This window comes from Myxine glutinosa, unplaced genomic scaffold (genome assembly GCF_964187855.1).
Source record: "Myxine glutinosa unplaced genomic scaffold, kmMyxGlut1.1 SCAFFOLD_1842, whole genome shotgun sequence".
In the NCBI taxonomy this organism is placed as follows: Eukaryota; Metazoa; Chordata; class Myxini; order Myxiniformes; family Myxinidae; genus Myxine; species Myxine glutinosa.
The window spans coordinates 71,465-88,798 of record NW_027617937.1 but is presented as its reverse complement, the minus strand read 5'-3'; the positions used below and the strand labels follow the sequence as shown (position 1 = coordinate 88,798).

Genomic DNA, 17,334 nt, shown 5'->3' with positions numbered 1-17,334 from the left:
ACATCTCTATATCTCCAAAAGTCCTGCGTAGAAGAGATTGAGACATATCTCATTGTAAAGAACTATCCATTGAGAATAAGCCTTGTGAATGATGATGTCATATGTGCCTCCATTATGACGTCATAATATGACAAGTACAAAACTTCATCCGATCAGGATGAAATTTCTTGAGCATCATCAAGGGATACATTGATGGAGAAAAATAATAATGTGAAAGCGGGGTTGTTGTAAAGTGTGGGGATGTGTGTGTGTGTGTGTGTGTGTGTGTGTGTGTGTGTGTGTGTGTGTGGATGTGTGTGTGTGTGTGTGTGTGTGTGTGTGTGTGTGTGTGTATGTGGGGATGTGTGTGTGTGTTTGTGTGTGTGTGTGTGTGTGTGTGTGTGTGTGTGTGTGTGTGTGTGTATGTGTGTGGGGGTGGGTGGGATGTGTGTGTGTGTGTGTGTTTGTGTGTGTGCATGCATGTGGGGATGTGTGTGTGTGTGTGTGTGTGTATGTGTGTGTGTGTAGGGGGGGGGATGTGTGTGTGTCTGGATGTGTGGATGTGTGTGTGTGTGGGGGCGGGGGGTGTATGTGTGTGTGTGTGTGTGTGTGTGTGGGGGGGGGGGATGTGTGTGTATGCGTGTGTGTTTGGGGGGGTGGGTGGGGTGGATGTGTGTGTGTGTGTGTGTGTGTGGATGTGTGTGTGTTTGTTTGTGTCTGTGCAGGTGTGTGTGCATGGGGGTGTGTGTGTGTGTGCGGAGGTGGGGTGGGGATGTGTGTGTTTTGGGGGTGGGGGGAGTGTGCGTGTGTGTGGATATGTGAGTGTGTGGGGGGGGGGGGGCTTGTGTGTGTGTGGGTGGTGGTAGGGTTGATGTGTGTGTGTGTGTGTGTGTGGATGTGTGTGTGTATGTGGGGACCTGTGTGTGTGTTGGGGAGGGGGGATGTGTGTGTGTGTGTGGGGGGGGGGGGGGGGAGGTGGGGGTAGGGTGGATGTGTGTGTGTGTGTGTGTGTGTGTGTATCAGGGTTGTATCCAAGGGGGTTGTGTCAAAGCATGTCCAATGAATGTGGGGTTGTATCAAAAGCGGGGTTGTATGAAAGCGGGAAGGCGGAGGAAACCGGTCATCACTGCCAGCAGTTGTAAAGTGGCGGTTCTAGTTAATATTAATTTTGTTCATGACCCAAAAATGTTGCGGATTTGTGCAACTCATGGCAAATATACCTTTGGCCTTGTTTAAATGCGTAATCATTTATTTATCATGATGACTATTTGGCTTGGTTGGAGATTGGTTAGAGACTCGTTGCTTTCTCCATTGACTGGTGATGCTTTGATTTCCTTGGCCGTAAACTCTCACCAACCCACATTTGGCAGGTGTGATGATGATGAGCATACCAAACATCCCTCGACCTGAGTCTAGAGAGGCCTTCACCCTGCATTGGGCTATAATTGGCTGTCTGAGGTTTGAGGAAGTTTATCTTGAGACCTCAGCTAATTAATACAGTAGTTGCCACTGTGCGACCAATCGTATTAAAAACAGAAGTTTCCTTTTTTGCAATTAATAAATACCGATCTTGTCTGGAGATAAGTTCAGCTTCCATCTTGTTCATTCAATTTCGAAAGACACTCCTCCATACAGCACAACAATGGTAATATTCTCTGAACGTAAAGTAATAAGATTGCATTGGGATGGCCTGTTTGGACAATTTGTTTGCTTTTTGTGGCAAACTCGTGGCATCCAACATTTTTTTAATCCACGGTGACATTATTCCATCCTTCCCAGTGATTTCATCCACGCTAAATTGCACTTGCACACAAGGAATGCAGGAGAAGGCCAATAGGCCCATCAAAGGCTGCTCAATGTTTGGCAACCTATGGTTGTTTGTCTGTGCTCTATCTTTTTAGTTTACGAGGGTAAAGAGAGAAAGCAGCAAAGTACCTTTTTTAAAGTCCTTGGTATGACTTGGCCGGGGTTCAAACCGCGGACGTTGCAGACTCGGAGCGGACACTCTTACCATTACGTCGCCGAGTCTGGTTTACCAACTAACCTTCCACCTGGCAGCATCTTGAGTCTGGTTCATTCAGATGTATATGAATAAAAGTTCTGTCTGACTCTAATGTATTTTGTAAAGTTATGCTGTGCTCCGATCTCCCAGCGACAGACGTTGAGCAGCAATGTCGCTAATGGTCTGTTCTGAAAGAGATCTTTGCAGTCTGAAGAAGAATACAATTAAAATCAGGTAAGTCTCATGTTCTCATCATCTCTTTTGAAACAGTACATCTGACTTACTGTGTAATGAAGTAATTTCAAAATCCCTTGACTGATTCACATTTGATGATGAGACACATTATCCTGGGCTACTGACCATAGGTACTGCATATGGTTGCAAAGTATACGATGATACCTATAATGATGAACTGTGGAAGGATGATACATTTTAATAGTCGCAGAGGGACGGAGGAAGAATAGTTGGGAAGGAAATTCATCAGAAACACGAAGAGGCGTTTGACTGACGACCAAGGAGCGATGATCATGACTCCAATTGGAGGAAATTTAATATGCACATGTTGAGGCCCATGGAAGAGCAGAATAACAGTATATCGAGACAGAATGGGGAAAAGGGAAAACATTGGGGCGAAAACAAACAGAAGCACCACAGCACAAGGAAAGGAATTGCAGAAGGGGAAAATAATGGTTTCAGCAGGTGTAATAAAGCTCAAAATTGAAAATAGGGTAGACCATGAGGAGGTGGTGGACAGCAGACTTAAATCCTCTTGGGAAAAGCACAAGACAGGAATACAGTTCCACAAACAAGTAAAGTGAGCTATGAAAGAATGGAGATGAGCATTGGATTTAAATATGGAGGTGGGGGGGGGGGGGGGTGGGGTTACAGGGAAGGGCGACGTGGATGGGTCGTGGCTGGGCTTTCGAAGTGAGAGGGCAGGAGGAGCAAGAGCAGAATGGAGCTCGTAAAATACTGCAAGGCTATTCACATGGTTCAACTACTTAAACAATCTGCAGTGGTTGTTTAATATGAGTCCCTTACAAAGAACCTCCACGTAGGAGGAGGCCACTGGGCCCACAAAGCCGCCCAACGGATGCCACCCCGATGGATGTTTGTCTGTGCTCTATCCTTTTAAATGCTGAATGTCAGGCAAGGAACACCACGTACCGGTACCATTTTAAAAGTCTTTGGTATGACTCGGCTTGGGTCGGGTTCAAATTTCTGTACGTCCCAGATTCCATTACACCGCTGAGTCTGGTTAAAGGCCCAGTTCTCATCATCTCTTGGTTATACTCATAATTCTCCTCAATCTTCATCAACCTATATAAGAATGAAATGTACGACAAATGGATGAGGTGTGTGTGTGTGTGTGTGTGTGTGTGTGTGTGTGTGTGTGTGTGTGTGTGTGTGTGTGTGTGTGTGTGAGGCAAGTTTTTTGTGGAGTTCTACTGGAGCCTTCTGATATGAAATGTGATACACTGAAATGATCATCATGATCTCCTGAATTGATTAAGCTAATTAACTACACATAATCCAGAAGAATTCCCATGTTTTTAAACGCACAACATGCTAAGGTGTATAGAACAATTTAATAGATCCTTCTATGACATGGGATTCCAATTACAAAATAGATAACAAAAATGATAACATTGTAACAAAGCATATATTAATTAATACTACGAATAATAACATCAATAATAATAGTAGTATCATTTGGTGATAATAATAAAGAACGTATTATCTCCTCCCAAATCCCTGTCTTCCCCACCTGCCCTGGCCCGAGCACATCTTGGCTTGGTGAAAGACAATGTAATGCTCAAGCACTACAGCAGGCAGGTATGCCACAAGGCCATGAAGACCAATGAAAATTTGGTCCAACGGACCAATTGGTCCACTAGTCTTAACAATTGGGATTTTAAAAAGGTTTGAAGGCGGTAAGTTTTCCATAAACCTTGAGGTAAAAAAAATTTCCATAAACTTTTTATGCATTTGTAGGTAAAATGGGATTTTGTGCGAAGTAAAATAGATTAGGTTTTCATTATATTTAATTTCACCATTTTCTTTAAAACAATTTTTTTATGAACAGAACATTTGTGAAGATGCATAGTCCATCAGGCATACTTCATCTTATCAAGATGGGAATTTGTGCCTTATCAGGAAACAGTGTACATTCTCAATGGATCAAATCTCAACCCTGAACTATCCGATTGCAGTCCGCTATGGGATAAAGGTCTCCAAAAGGGTTTGGCATACTCAGCCGACTTGCCGAGTGCGGGTTGGCATGTGCGTGAGCAGCTATTGGAATTGAACCCATACCAGCCAGCAGAATAAAAGAAACAAGTTTTTGACTTCGCAAACAACAACTCCCATGAATAACGAGTTTGGTTCCAAATGCATCGCATTGTGTGTGTGTGGGGGCGATGATGACGCATAGATGACGATGGATGGATGAATGAAAATATATCATTGAAAATACCTTGTGCACCAATGGCTCTCCCAAAACGGATCGGGCTGGGCAGTGCTTTTGGTCGTCGTGGGAAGCCAAAGCCTCTGATGCCCAGTGGTCAATGAAACCGGTGGGTGGGCGTATAGGACAATTGCCGCCCTCATCGGTATCGCATGCGAAATCCTCTCCACCCTGGAAGCACACACTCGGCTGGCCTGAAACACAACATGAACATACATGGTGTAAGCCATGGTGGTTTTAGGGTGTATGGAAAATCAAATGATGCAGATTTTTACCGTAACAAAATCTCTCATATACTCGCATACCACCAATGTTGAGAGGCAAACATATAATTTTGAGAAATGAAATAAATAAAAACTATGTGAAGAAGGCAAAATTATGAGAAAAAGCAGTAAAAATTGGGAAAGAAGTTGTAAAAAAAAGTTTTTTTTAAGTAGAACGAAAAACCCGACCTGCGGAACACACGGTCTTTGTGGAGATATGGGACCATAGCATGATTTGGCTAGGAACATGACTTGAAATCACGACCACACTCCATGTTTATGTGCTATTCCATTGATGAGTTGCATCTCACTGAAGTATAAAATGCTCAATGTCCATTACAAAGTTTGTGATGAAATCCATATGGCGTTGCATAGATGCTGTTAGAATGTGGCTGGGAACGTTGCTCCTGGCAGGCGTTCGATGCAAACACACCGAGCAGTGAAAATAAAAATATTTTTCAAGAAACATCCATCCACCACAAAGCGACCACAACCTTCCCGAGTGATAGAAACGGCTCCAAAAGTTATGGTAACAGGGGCGATTTTATTTGTACCGATTGGACACTTGTCGGAAAAACAAAATGTTAATATTCTGCCACTTCTGTGCAACTCGGAAATGTAAAGACGTTCTACGGAAGAAGAGATGGAGATAGAAAAAGAAGAGTGGGTGCAGAGGATTGGGCTTTGTGCAGGTGGTGAGTCTAGCAGTTTGTGCTGTTCACTGTTTCCTAGTTTCCTTTTAGCTACTGTTTAGGCTTCTGCCAACGATATTCTTATGCAGCTGCCAAACAGGCCAACACTGTCGGCCTTATAATGTATGTCAGGTCTAACTTACAACCCTTTTGCTATTCATTACATTAAGGATTAAGCATTTATGAGACGATTAAAAAGTATATTTTGTAGTGAAAATTAGTCTTTATTCACTTTGTTTAGACATCAGAAAACAGTGTCAAAGATTTATATATATACTATATATATATATATATATATATATATATATATATATATATATATATATATATATATATATATATATATATATATATATATATATATATATATATATATATATATATATATGTGTGTGTGTATGTGTGCATATGTGTATATGTGTATATATATATATATATATATATATATATACATATACGTATACATATACATATAAATATACACACATAAATATACACACACATATATATATATATATATACACACATATATACACACATATATATACACACACACACATATATACACATATATATATATATATATATATATATATATATATATATATATATTAGGGTGGTGCTCAAAATAATTTTTTTAAAATATTTACTGGGACATGGCTTTATGTTGTTCCGTTTGTTCCAAATGAAAAGACACCAAATATGAAAGCAATCTGATTTTATTTAGGGGTGCCACATCAGCCTTCAATCTAAAGGTGTCTACAAAACTTTTCTATATATGGATCGAAAGCAAAACCAGAAGTTTGTTTTATGAAAATCCACCCTCCACTCACTTTCTATGTATTCTAGCAAACACAAGTTACAATAGCTGCACAAATAGCACTATATTGCTATGAAAACTCAAATTCAATGATAACAATCCAAATGTTCAGTTCATAAAATGAAGAGACACCATATCACATAATATTAAAAAACCCAAATATAATGAGAAATGTAACTCCTATTTCTGGGCCTGTTTCACCACTGTTGCCTTCTTGGCATCGGGGTACATCTTCCTGTGAGCAGCAACAACTTGGAGCAGAGCTTGCTTTTGCTCTTCATCCTTTGTAAGGAGCTTATTGTAGTCTTGTATCAATGCGACACCCCTTTCTGCCCTGTCGTTCACCACGACTAAGCCACTGGCGGCTTTCTTTGCTTCCTGAAAGCTGGTTTCTTGCTCCCATGAACCAGGATCCTTATCCATCCAATCAGTTGGGGTCCCTAGGATGCTGAAGAAATGCTTGGTGTGTTTTGTTATGAGGCCAGCGATTGACAGGGCGGTTCCTCGTTTGATAGCTGGTCTCTATGGAGAGGGGTTTTCACCATCATTTTTCAATGCTTCAATCATATTGATCTTGCTTTCTTTGTCAATTCTGGTGTCAAAGAATGCAAATGCCACTAGTACTGGGCTCATGTACCACGTGTGGCGGCCAAGTGCCTTCAAGGCTGCCTGATCCATCTTCTGATTGATTTGTTCAAACTTTTCCAACTTCTTGAAGAGGTTAATGTCATTCAGGGGAGCCTCAATAGCTTGTGGAGCCCGAAACCAAACCTGTACATACACAAGGCAGACAAAAATGTTGAAGGCTCGGAGTTCTCTCGCCTCTCGAAGTGTCAAGTGGAACTCTGACCGAAACATGAACACCTGTAGTGAATATAGTGCTTTTGCCATCCATCTGGCTCTGTGCATTGCTCCTGGAGCCATGATCCGGATTCCACGAGGTGGGATTCCTCCCATGTAGATGACAGTCAGTTCTAGGAGTTCACGATAATCATCTCGTGGCTGCTGATCTTTCAAACACACAAGAGCAAATTCCAGAGCTTCATCCATCATGTCATTGTTCTGTGCAAACTCAGCTGCCGTATCAGGATCTGTGAATCCATTTTTTGGTTGGTGATGGGCAATGGACGGCCACTCCGCCTGAAACCGCTTAAAAAGCTGGATGTCAGGACCTGATGAAGGACCGAAAAGAGTGGTGAAAACATCTCCCAGAATGATTTCGTGCGCATGATGGCGGCAAGCCAAATGAATTAGTTCAGTCTGTAGCTTCTTTTCAATGAGGACAGCAGCCCCTCCACGAACACCTGAATTGCTGGCCGTTGTGTCAAAAGACAAAGCCTTCACCTTGCCCACAAGGTTCCAGCTCTTCAGTGTGTCCACTACAGCGGTTGCCATAGCTTCTCCTCCCCCGTCAGGTAACTTGGGAACATTCAACAGCTGCTCCATTCCATGGTACTGGTTGGACACAAGGATTGGAAGACGATCCACCTTCACATGCACAAAATCTCCAGTGACATCGGGAAGAAGCTTTCCATCCCAATGGACCACTAAAGGACCCTGCACATTATGATGAAATGCTTCTTTTATTTCGTCCATGGTTTTGCATCGATGCATCATGCGATTCCGCCGCACTGTCCATCGGTTCAGTGCCAGCTCTGCAGGATCCCATCCTACTGCTCTACAAATGGATGCCAAGTTGTGGACAGCCATTCGGTCACTTGTTTTCGTACGATCCAAAGAAGCTGCGACTTCAGGAGTGACAATGTTCATAGGCCTTCTTTTCTTGGGACGAGATATCCCACCATCAGATGATGAAGAACCAGCCTGTGCCGTGGTCTCAGAGTCAGAGTCTGAGTCTGTGACTTCCATAGCAGTAGCACCCTTCATGACCATTTCCTGTCTCTTATTTTCCTTCTCTGCCTTAGTCTTCTCCTTTTCTTCCCTTTCTTTCTTTCGCTTCGTTTTTGCTTCCAACACAGTGTCTACAGATCCCATTGAAGCCTTCCTCTCTGAGAATTGATCGTGAAGAAACTTCCTGTCCTCGGGGTTGGTGATTATGGCCTCCGAATCTGCATGCCTAAGATCAAACGTCTTCTCCAAGGAGGCCTTGAAGGATGCTTCCTTTTTCTCTTGGGTCGCACCAAGAGATTATGCTTTGCACCTTTGCACCTTTTTGGAGGCTCCTCCATTCTTCATATAGCCTCTCCAAACGATGGATGCAGTGCTGCTTCGTCGTTGTAGGCAGGTGAGCTTTTTCCCAGAACTTCACAACCTCTTCAATGGTGAGGGTTGCACTCTCCCGGGCAGTGCGATTCTCCTTCTTCAGGTGATGGAAAAACAGGACAAGAGATTGATGCGCAGTCGGGAGCTTGGCACCTTTGATGGCATCTCCAGAAGTGGACCCAATGAGATACACATTATCCTGAGCCCGAGTTTGCAATGAAACACTGGTACTAGCACATGCCATATCTGCAAAATAAGCAAGAATGTGGGTAAAATCCTGTTAATTCTTACTCCACAGGGTCACTCTCTACAAAAGAGCCACAGTCAATAAGTTAGGCCTACATATTACACACTAAAAAAGCGTACCTCTGACCCCGGGAACCTGTACAAAACATGCATGAAAATTGCCCAGATAGTGATCATAGGAAGTCTCAAAACTGTATGTATAATATATTGTATATAACTATATATATAATGTATAATGTGTATTTATGTATATTTATTATTTAATGTATATTTACTATATATTTATTTTTAATATTATATTTAATGTATATATATATAATTATGTATTTATTTTGTGTATATACAGCCCAAAAAATGGGAATTCCTATTTTTGCATGGGGGAAAATTCATCACTGATGTGGCACCCCTAAATATTATTGGATTCCATTCACATTTGGTGTGGTTTCCTTTGACACCAAAAGGAACAACAATAGACCATGTCCCGGAGAGAACCTGCATTTTGATTTTTTGAAGCCCACCCTAATATATATATATATATATATATATATATAATTATATATATATATATATATATATATATATACATATATATATGTATATATACAGTGCATTCAGAAAGTATTCAGACCCCTTCACTTTTTTCACATTTTGTTATGTTGCAGCCTTATGCTGAAATCGTTTAAATTCATTGTTTCCCTCATCAATCTACACTCAATACCCCATAATGACAAAGAGAAAACAGGATTTTAGAAAGTTTTGCAAATTTATTAAAAAGAAAAAACTGAAATATCACATTTACATGAGTATTCAGACCCTTTTCTATGACACTTTAAATATGGCTCAGGTGCCACCCATTTCTCTTGATCATCTTTGAGATGTTTCTACACCTTGATTGGAGTCCACCTGTGCTAAATTCAATTGATTGGACATGATTTGGAAAGGCACACACCTGTCTATATAAGGTCTCACAGCTGACAATGCATATCAGAGGAAAAACCAAGCCGTGAGGTCGAAGGAACTGCCTGCAGAGCTCAGAGACAGGATGTCGAGGCACAGATCTGGGGAAGCCTACAAAAATATTTCTGCTGCATTGAAGGTTCCCAAGAGCACAGTGGCCTCCATAATTTTTAAATGGAAGAAGTTTGGAACAACCAGGACTATTCCTAGAGCTGGCCGCCCGGCCAAACTGAGCAATCGGGGGAAAAGGGCCTTGGTAAGAGAGGTGACCAAGAACCCGATTGTCACTCTGACTGAGCTCCAGAGATCCTGTGTGGAGATGGGAGAAACTTCCAGAAGGACAATCATCACTGCAACACTCCACCGATCTGGGCTTTATGGCAGAGTAGCCAGACGGAAGCCTCTCCTCAGTGAAAGACACATGAAATCAATAGAACTTCAAAGGGCACCACAGCTGACTCTGCTTGTGAGAAGACTGAATGTCTCAGCTTTATGTTTTATTCCAATTATTGCATGCCCAACACTTGGCTCTCTGTCCTTCACCTACCCACTTGCAGCCAACTGCTCATGTACATTGTCTTTCTCATCTGAGAAGGTGAAGAGGTTTCTGGTGTCATGTGACTGCGACTAACCGGTCTGGATGGATCGGTCTAACCGATAAGACGCGACACACGTCTTAAAAACCTACTCTTCCCCTCTTGCACAACCTCTGTGTGTTGTGCTCAACCTGTCAATTTGGGAGTCAGTCAACATCTCTGCATTACACAAAAAGGTGCAAAAACAGATTTTCTTCAATAAAGGCTCAACACCTTACTTGCAATGACGAGAAAAGTCATCGAGTCCATCATCACAGTTGACATCAAGTACTTCCTTTTTTCCCTGATAACACTGGTTTCACTTTCACACTTTGACACCATGTAGGCCAAGGCTTCTCAAAATCATTGAAATGTCCTGTGATGAAGAAACTCTGAGCCTATTACTCCCATTTCACGGACAGTGGCTACTCTATCTTCTCCTGCCTCATTTCTGGCCTTGCTATCTCCCGCTACCATTTCTGTGCTCTGCTCCCCACCCCTCCATACCAATGATACACATGTCCTATCAGCAGAGACGGGAATCGAGTCGGCGACTTGGACAGGAGTTGCAAATTTTGTGACTTTCAACTTGACTTGAGAATTGGCCTTTGGGAGACTCCGAGGGTGAGCGTATTTGCGTAGAATCTTTTCGAAGGTGCATTAAATAAAAGGCGTGCTGTATGTCAAACGCGTGGTATGAAAATTTCAGGTGGCCCATCCACAACAGCAAATTTCATTCATCACCTAAAACCTCACATGCAGAAGTAAGCTGTTTCCCCCCATTGGACATTCTAACATGCTTGGTTTCTAACTTTCTAACGTTTGCACTGCACTAACTGCCTAAAACAGTAACACTGACCAGCAATGGTGTCGCCTCTCTCCTCAGATGACAGCAGGGCCCCCATTGAAGGAGGAACTCTCTCCTTTAAATGGGGGCCTGCTGTCATCATATCCTATGGGCCATTGTCTGCTGTGCTCTATTCTTTGAAATACAATGAAATACAACAGCAAAAAAGTACAATTTTAAAAAGTTTTTGGTATGACTTTTTGGTATTACTTTTTTGTATGACTTTTTGGTATAACTTTTTGGTATTACTTTTTGGTATGACTTTTTGGTATGACTTTTTGGTATGACTTTTTGGTATTACTTTTTGGTATGACTTTTTGGTATTACTTTTTGGTATGACTTTTTGGTATGACTTTTTGGTATGACTTTTTGGTATGACTTTTTGGTATGACTTTTGGGTATGACTTTTTGGTATGACTTTTGGGTATGACTTTTTGGTATGACTTTTTGGTATGACTTTTTGGTATGACTTTTTGGTATTACTTTTTTGTATGACTTTTTGGTGTTACTTTTTGGTATGATTTTTTGGTATGACTTTTTGGTATTACTTTTTGGTATGACTTTTTGGTATGACTTTTTGGTATGACTTTTTGGTATGACTTTTTGGTATGACTTTTTGGTATGACTTTTTGGTATGACTTTTTGGTATGACTTTTGGGTATGACTTTTTGGTATGACTTTTTGGTATGACTTTTTGGTATGACTTTTTGGTATGACTTTTTGGTATGACTTTTTGGTATGACTTTTTGGTATGACTTTTTGGTATGACTTTTTGGTATGACTTTTTGGTATGACTTTTTGGTATGACTTTTGGGTATGACTTTTTGGTATGACTTTTTGGTATGACTTTTTGGTATGACTTTTTGGTATGACTTTTTGGTATGACTTTTTGGTATGACTTTTTGGTATGACTTTTGGGTATGACTTTTTGGTATGACTTTTGGGTATGACTTTTTGGTATGACTTTTTGGTATGACTTTTTGGTATGACTTTTTGGTATTACTTTTTTGTATGACTTTTTGGTGTTACTTTTTGGTATGATTTTTTGGTATGACTTTTTGGTATTACTTTTTGGTATGACTTTTTGGTATGACTTTTTGGTATGACTTTTTGGTATGACTTTTTGGTATGACTTTTGGGTATGACTTTTTGGTATGACTTTTTGGTATGACTTTATGGTATGACTTTTTGGTATTACTTTTTTGTATGACTTTTTGGTGTTACTTTTTGGTATGATTTTTTGGTATGACTTTTTGGTATTACTTTTTGGTATGACTTTTTGGTATGACTTTTTGGTATGACTTTTTGGTATGACTTTTTGGTATGACTTTTTGGTATGACTTTTTGGTATGACTTTTGGGTATGACTTTTTGGTATGACTTTTTGGTATGACTTTTTGGTATGACTTTTTGGTATTACTTTTTTGTATGACTTTTTGGTGTTACTTTTTGGTATGATTTTTTGGTATGACTTTTTGGTATTACTTTTTGGTATGACTTTTTGGTATGACTTTTTGGTATGACTTTTTGGTATGACTTTTTGGTATGACTTTTTGGTATGATTTTTTTGTATGACTTACCAACCTTACATATTCGGAGCGGAATCACCAAGGGTAATGACACGCAAAAGACTGAGTCTGGTCACCGAGTTTCGTTACCGATTGTAACCATTTCAGTCACCAAATGTACCCATTACACCATCGGGTCTGGTCAACGAGTTTTAATTATAGCAAATAAACTTTGTCGTTATTATTTTCTCCACATCATTTATTTTACAGAGTACACATGCCCAAAAATTCATCATGCTCATATAAACAACCAGCTCATGGCTCATGTAAACCTCGAGTGTTAAAGGCCTTTTCAGTAAATGATATATGACGTTATCAAATGATACTTGACTAGACTTGAGATTACTTGATACTTGGGTCACATGACTTGTTGATGTCTCTATCAGTAACCCGCTTCTAGTGAAACTCCCAAAATCCCGGCTCACCCATTGCCCCCTTCCGCTCATTTGTTCCTCTTTTCTCTCACGTGTGGAACCAACTTCCACACACCTTCCATTCTGTTTGTTCAATCCCATTCTTCTCTACAGGGCTGAAGATGGGCTGTTCACCTCCTTCAGGTCACCTCCATCCATACTCATGCTCTTTTCCATCCTCATTGACGTTCACAAAGCCCCTTATTTTCCAGGTTATTGTATTTTCTCCAATCTTCGTCCACCCACCTTCAAATTTTTTGTTCCATTGCTTTTTCATCCTTTGTTTTACTTCCATTGCAATAATGAATGGATCTTGGATTGGTTGGGACGTTGAGCTGGAGATCCGTCCATGAACAAGGGGCCTGGTGGGAATTAAATATGATCTCACGGAGTCTTTTGACAAAAAATAAACGAGTTATTGCCGACACTGAACGATTCAAAAATTCCTCGAGCGTGCAGGGATCTGTGTATTAGATGCATAGCCCGCCGCCAATAATGAGGCAACCAATGCGTCAAATCAATGCATCAATGCCAAATAATAGTAAAAATAAACAGGATGAGGTATTAAGAATGACATTTTACTTACTGTGATTAATTTTTGGTTTGACAAATCAAACATCGATTCATTTATTTATTTCAACAGCAGGAATTTTTGAATTATTTAAATCCTGTGATATAATGTAACTTTCCACATCAAATTTGATAGTCATCCGATTGAAGGCCGTGACTCAATGCAATTCACATTCTGACATGTAGCATCACAATTGGTGTAATTTAATGCAACATCAATACAAACAGAGCTATAATCATCCCCCCTTACCCTCTCTCTCTTCATCAAATGATGCAAACATCAACCATAGAGGTACAAAATAAGGTTGTGAAACAAATTCCGTCTCCTTCTCACAATGTAGACCCTCATAGCAAACACGAAACAAGAAAGAGCTATCAGAGATTGCAGACCCTCGCCAGGACGTGTTTGTGTGGTGTATTTGTGAGGTGTTTGTGTGGTTTATTGACGACGTAGGTTTATGTTCAATTCAATATGGCTGCCGAACCACGTGACTGATGATGTCATCAACTTAATTCTCTCATACAATTTTTGTGTAGATCATGCTCAAGAAATTTCAAACCGATCGGATCAAGTGTTCTACTTGTCTACATATGAGGTCATAATGAAGACACCGATGACATCACCAGGAATATGTGCTGTTCCCCATGGGGAGTACTTGACAATGAGCCATGTTTCAAATTTTTACATAAAGCGGTTTTGGAGATATAGAGGTGCAAAGTTTTTTTTCTTCAAGATGGCGTCTGTACCACGTGACATATAACGTCTTCTACCGACTCCTCTCCGGCCTTGCTCCCCCAGCTCTCTCTGGGCTCTGTCCCCCAAATATTCCTACAGGTCGCACAAGATCTGCCTGCAACCCTCTTATGGTTAAACTGCCAAAATCAAGACTCTCTGCTCACCTTCACTTCTTCATTCCTCTTTTCCCCCGCCTCTGGAATAAACTCCCTCACTCCCTTCAATCCCACTCCACCCTCCAGGTCTTTAAAACGGCTGTTCACCACCATCTCTTATCTTCCCCCATCCAAAACCTTGATCTTTTCTACCCCCGCTAATTTCACCCCAAATCCACTTTTTTGAGGTGACTTTTGACTTCTTTCCTGGAAGTCCTTGGTGTCCTTGCGCTTTATACCTATCCTGCCTCCCCCCAGGCCCTCTCCCTCCCACACATCTCCCGATGTCCCTGCTCTCAAATGTTGTGTTTGTGTGCTTCCTCCCCTTCTCTCCCCATCTTGTCGACCGCTCCCCTTTTTATACACTTTGTTTGCTTGTTTGTTTGATTTGTTTGTTTCATAAATGTTAGCTCTTTCACGAGCCTCGACTCTGTATACAAAAAAAACAATTTAAAAAAAAACTATCATTTAAAAATATCTACAGGAGGAGGCGTTCCTATGATGAAAATTCCTTGGCAATTTGATCAACGGTTGCAGAGAAAAGAACCCACAAGTTCTGTATGGACAAACAAACAAACAGACACACAAAAAGACAAAGAAACGGAACCAAATGTAATAACGTCTCCTCTGGCGAGGGTAATAAACGATGAAGCTAGAGAGGCCAAACTTTGACAGCAGCAAGAACATGGCGTGCTGGTTAAATTAAAATAACAAAAAAAAAACAACCAGTGGGAGCATAAGGGAGGATGGACTTTTCACACAAAACCTTGCACTTTATGAAACAGCAATTTGAACAAAGAGCTTATAAGTATGTGACTGCCTTAAATATGTCGAGGCAATGCATTGCGATTTGAGTAAAGAATGGGATTTGACAGGTAAGGTAAAAAGGTCCATCATGGGGTTGATTATAAATTGGACACCTTTATCTACCTGCATCATCTTATAACAAATCATCCGTTTTACTACATCATTTAAACTCTTACATTTTTATCTATTACACGAGCCGCGACTTAGTATACGAAAATAAATAAATAAATAAATAAATAAACAACAAAAGCGAACATCGTGATGTTGATGTAAGTCTAGACGAGTTGTACGCGTTGTCCACATGGCCCTTTAATGTCCTCTTACCTCATCCGGTCCTCCGAAGCACTTGCTTGCTGACTTTTTGGTACAATATAATTAATTATATAATTACTGTATACTGTCTTTGTTGGTTTATTTACTCATATGACTATGACGTGCTTTGTGCAGAGTTTCTCAGACAGGGATGTGTCATAAAAAAAAAGTTTTAAAATTTCGTTGTTATTTTACTTTAAAATAACTTTAAAATGTTATTTTATTTCCCCCCTCCCCCTCCCCCTCCTCCCCCCAAGCCCTCTCCCTCCCACAGATCTCCCGATGACCCTGTTCTCTACTGTTGTGCTTGTGTGCTTCCTTCCCTCTCCCCATGTTGTCTCCATTTATCTTATGTTTTATGTGTCAGTTTGTCTTTTTGTGATTAATATTAGCTCTCGATGTGATTAATGTCTGTGATTAATGTTAGAACACAAGCCTCGGTCTTGTATACAAAAAGAAAAGAAAAAAAAGGTACAAAGTGTACTTTGGGATAGGGATGTGACGTGAACACGAATGGAAAAACGGTCTTTTCCAATGTAGGCAATTCATTCCATTATTTTTTAAAGATTGAAAGCAGGTTGATGACACAGTACAGAAGGACCTTTTGAAGATTCTATTTGTGTGGGGTATAGCCTGAGCTCTAGCATTGCAGCTTGCTGTTTTCCATTGTACTGGATGCTCTGTGAACAGAAAGTTCCCTCAATAATTGGTTGCACATGTGCTCTATGTCTTGGCAATGCCAACAACTCTTACCTCAAGACCAGCATCCTCTTGAATCGTTTGCTCGTGATCGGTAATTGAATCGCGGATGCCCAACCTGCTATCTCATTGCCTTGTCCTTCCAACATCAGACATTGGTGCTTCGCTCGTGCATCTGGATCAGATCAACCTCGCGGACAGGATGGTCCGAACGTAAGACTTTGAAATGTTTTATCATCTGTATGGCGTTTCATGTGTTAGCGCTGATCCAAAGTCCTTGCAGCCACTGGTGTGGTTCGCCCAGCAAGGTTTTCCTGACCCAACAGACAGATGGAAAAATGAGAAAGGACAGAATGACCACCCCAACCCTCCTGGTGCTCCATCTGGAACGCAACTTTGAGAAACGTTGCATTTTGTTTCCTTGAATTTTTCATCCCATGTAGAACAGCTTGAACAATAGTGACAAATTATTGTTTCATTTTTAAGCTTAAAATTGCTGAAAATATAACGTCGTCTTAACAGATTCCAATTTACTTCCGATTTCCTCCACTCTCTCTCATTCTCTCAATATTGTCATCTCACCACTGAAGTGATGGGGTTCCAATGGATTTATAATCCAAGAGGAATCACGTCACACCAGTGGGGCGAAAGAAAAAAAGATTGTGACAAAAATTGTTTGCTCTTTTCAGTCAACAGGAACCATTGCATCACCGTGACGCTACAGACCACCACATATCCATTGCAGGTTTCTCTTGCTGCCATCAATATCTCATTTTCTTTGCGATTGCAATCATTGCCCTGGATAGGATATAAATGGCAGGAAATGCAATCGACCGAAAAACCAAGACTCCCAATGTTCAATGAGTAAGAGACTGTTTTGAGATGTGGCTTAAAATTCACTGAATTAGCAGAAATCTTTCTTCATAGCTGAAGGCAACGAAACGTACTTGTGCAATGGCTTCGGACGAGGCATGGTGATTGAAAATAATTTCAAAACATTTTTT

The 17,334-nt window shown here is 40.7% G+C and overlaps 1 protein-coding gene across 1 annotated transcript in view; it reads right to left on the bottom strand.

The window, feature by feature from the left end:
- Nucleotides 1-4,169: 4,169 nt before the first annotated feature.
- Nucleotides 4,170-17,334, bottom strand: part of LOC144889226 (pappalysin-2-like) — a 78,369-nt gene continuing 65,204 nt past the window's right edge. Inside the window, exon 10 of the mRNA XM_078769263.1 lies at nucleotides 4,170-4,642. Coding sequence (XP_078625389.1) covers nucleotides 4,170-4,642 — 473 coding nt within the window. The remainder of the gene's footprint in view (nucleotides 4,643-17,334) is intronic.